The sequence below is a fragment of the Octopus bimaculoides genome, chromosome 21 (genome assembly GCF_001194135.2).
Source record: "Octopus bimaculoides isolate UCB-OBI-ISO-001 chromosome 21, ASM119413v2, whole genome shotgun sequence".
In the NCBI taxonomy this organism is placed as follows: domain Eukaryota; kingdom Metazoa; phylum Mollusca; class Cephalopoda; order Octopoda; family Octopodidae; genus Octopus; species Octopus bimaculoides.
In genome coordinates, this window is record NC_069001.1 from 16,959,169 (window position 1) to 16,960,102 (window position 934).

Sequence of the window (934 nt, forward strand, 5' to 3'; positions counted from 1 at the left end):
TTACTTATTTCAGTTATCAGCCTGCGACCATGCTGGAGCACCGCCTTGAAGAATTTCACTCGAACAAATCGACCCCGGTACTTATTTTTTTAAAGCCTGTTACTTATTTTATCGGTTGCTTTTGCCGAACCGCTATGTACATATATACTGATTGACCGCTAGCCACTAAAGGTTTTTTTTATTCTCTCTCTCTCTGTTTATTTACTCGTGTTTCTTTCTGTTGAAGAGCGTAGGCTCGAAACATAAAGGACTTTCTCACAATTCCAAGCATTAAACTAAAACACCTGTTTGTTGTTTACACACCTATATATATATTCGGCGGGCTAGTTTTCAGATTCCGTCTACCGAATCCACTCACAAGGCTTTGGTTGGCCCGGGGCTATAGTTGAAGACACTTGCCCAGGTTTCCACGGCGTAGAGCTGAACCCGGAGCCATGTGGTTGAGAAGCAAACTTCTTACCACACAATCATGCTTGTATGGCAAGCGTGGCTGGGGCTAAACCGTAACACGCATTTCGTTACAAGTACTTTGTTTCTCACTCTCCCTTCCCCTCTGTCTCACACTCTCACACACTCTCTCTCTCTCCCCATCTATACTCACTCTCTCTACACACATTGATACTCTCCTTATCTCTATATGTCTATATTTCTCTTCTTCCTCCTCTCCATTCTTCACCTGTCACACTGTCACGCCTCATCTTTTCATCTCGTTTTCTCTCTTTATATCTTTCTCTCTCTCCCTGTCTGTCTGTCTGTCTCTCTCTCTCTCTCTCTCCCTCTCCCTTTCACTATTTCTCCCTTTCTATTTCCCTCTGTATCTATATCTCTCTCTATATGTATATACATATATACGTGTGTGTGTGTGTGTGTGTGTGTTTTCTATCACTTCACGTCCTCTTCCTTCTCTCTGCACTCTTTCTCCTTCCTCTCTCTT

General features: G+C 43.0%; 1 protein-coding gene across 1 annotated transcript in view; it reads left to right on the forward strand.

Moving 5' to 3' along the window:
- LOC106877431 (Golgi-associated plant pathogenesis-related protein 1) overlaps positions 1-934 on the forward strand; it is a 132,176-nt gene that overhangs the window by 23,831 nt on the left and 107,411 nt on the right. Inside the window, exon 2 of the mRNA XM_052975382.1 lies at positions 14-77. Coding sequence (XP_052831342.1) covers positions 30-77 — 48 coding nt within the window. The 5' untranslated portion in view covers positions 14-29. The remainder of the gene's footprint in view (positions 1-13; positions 78-934) is intronic.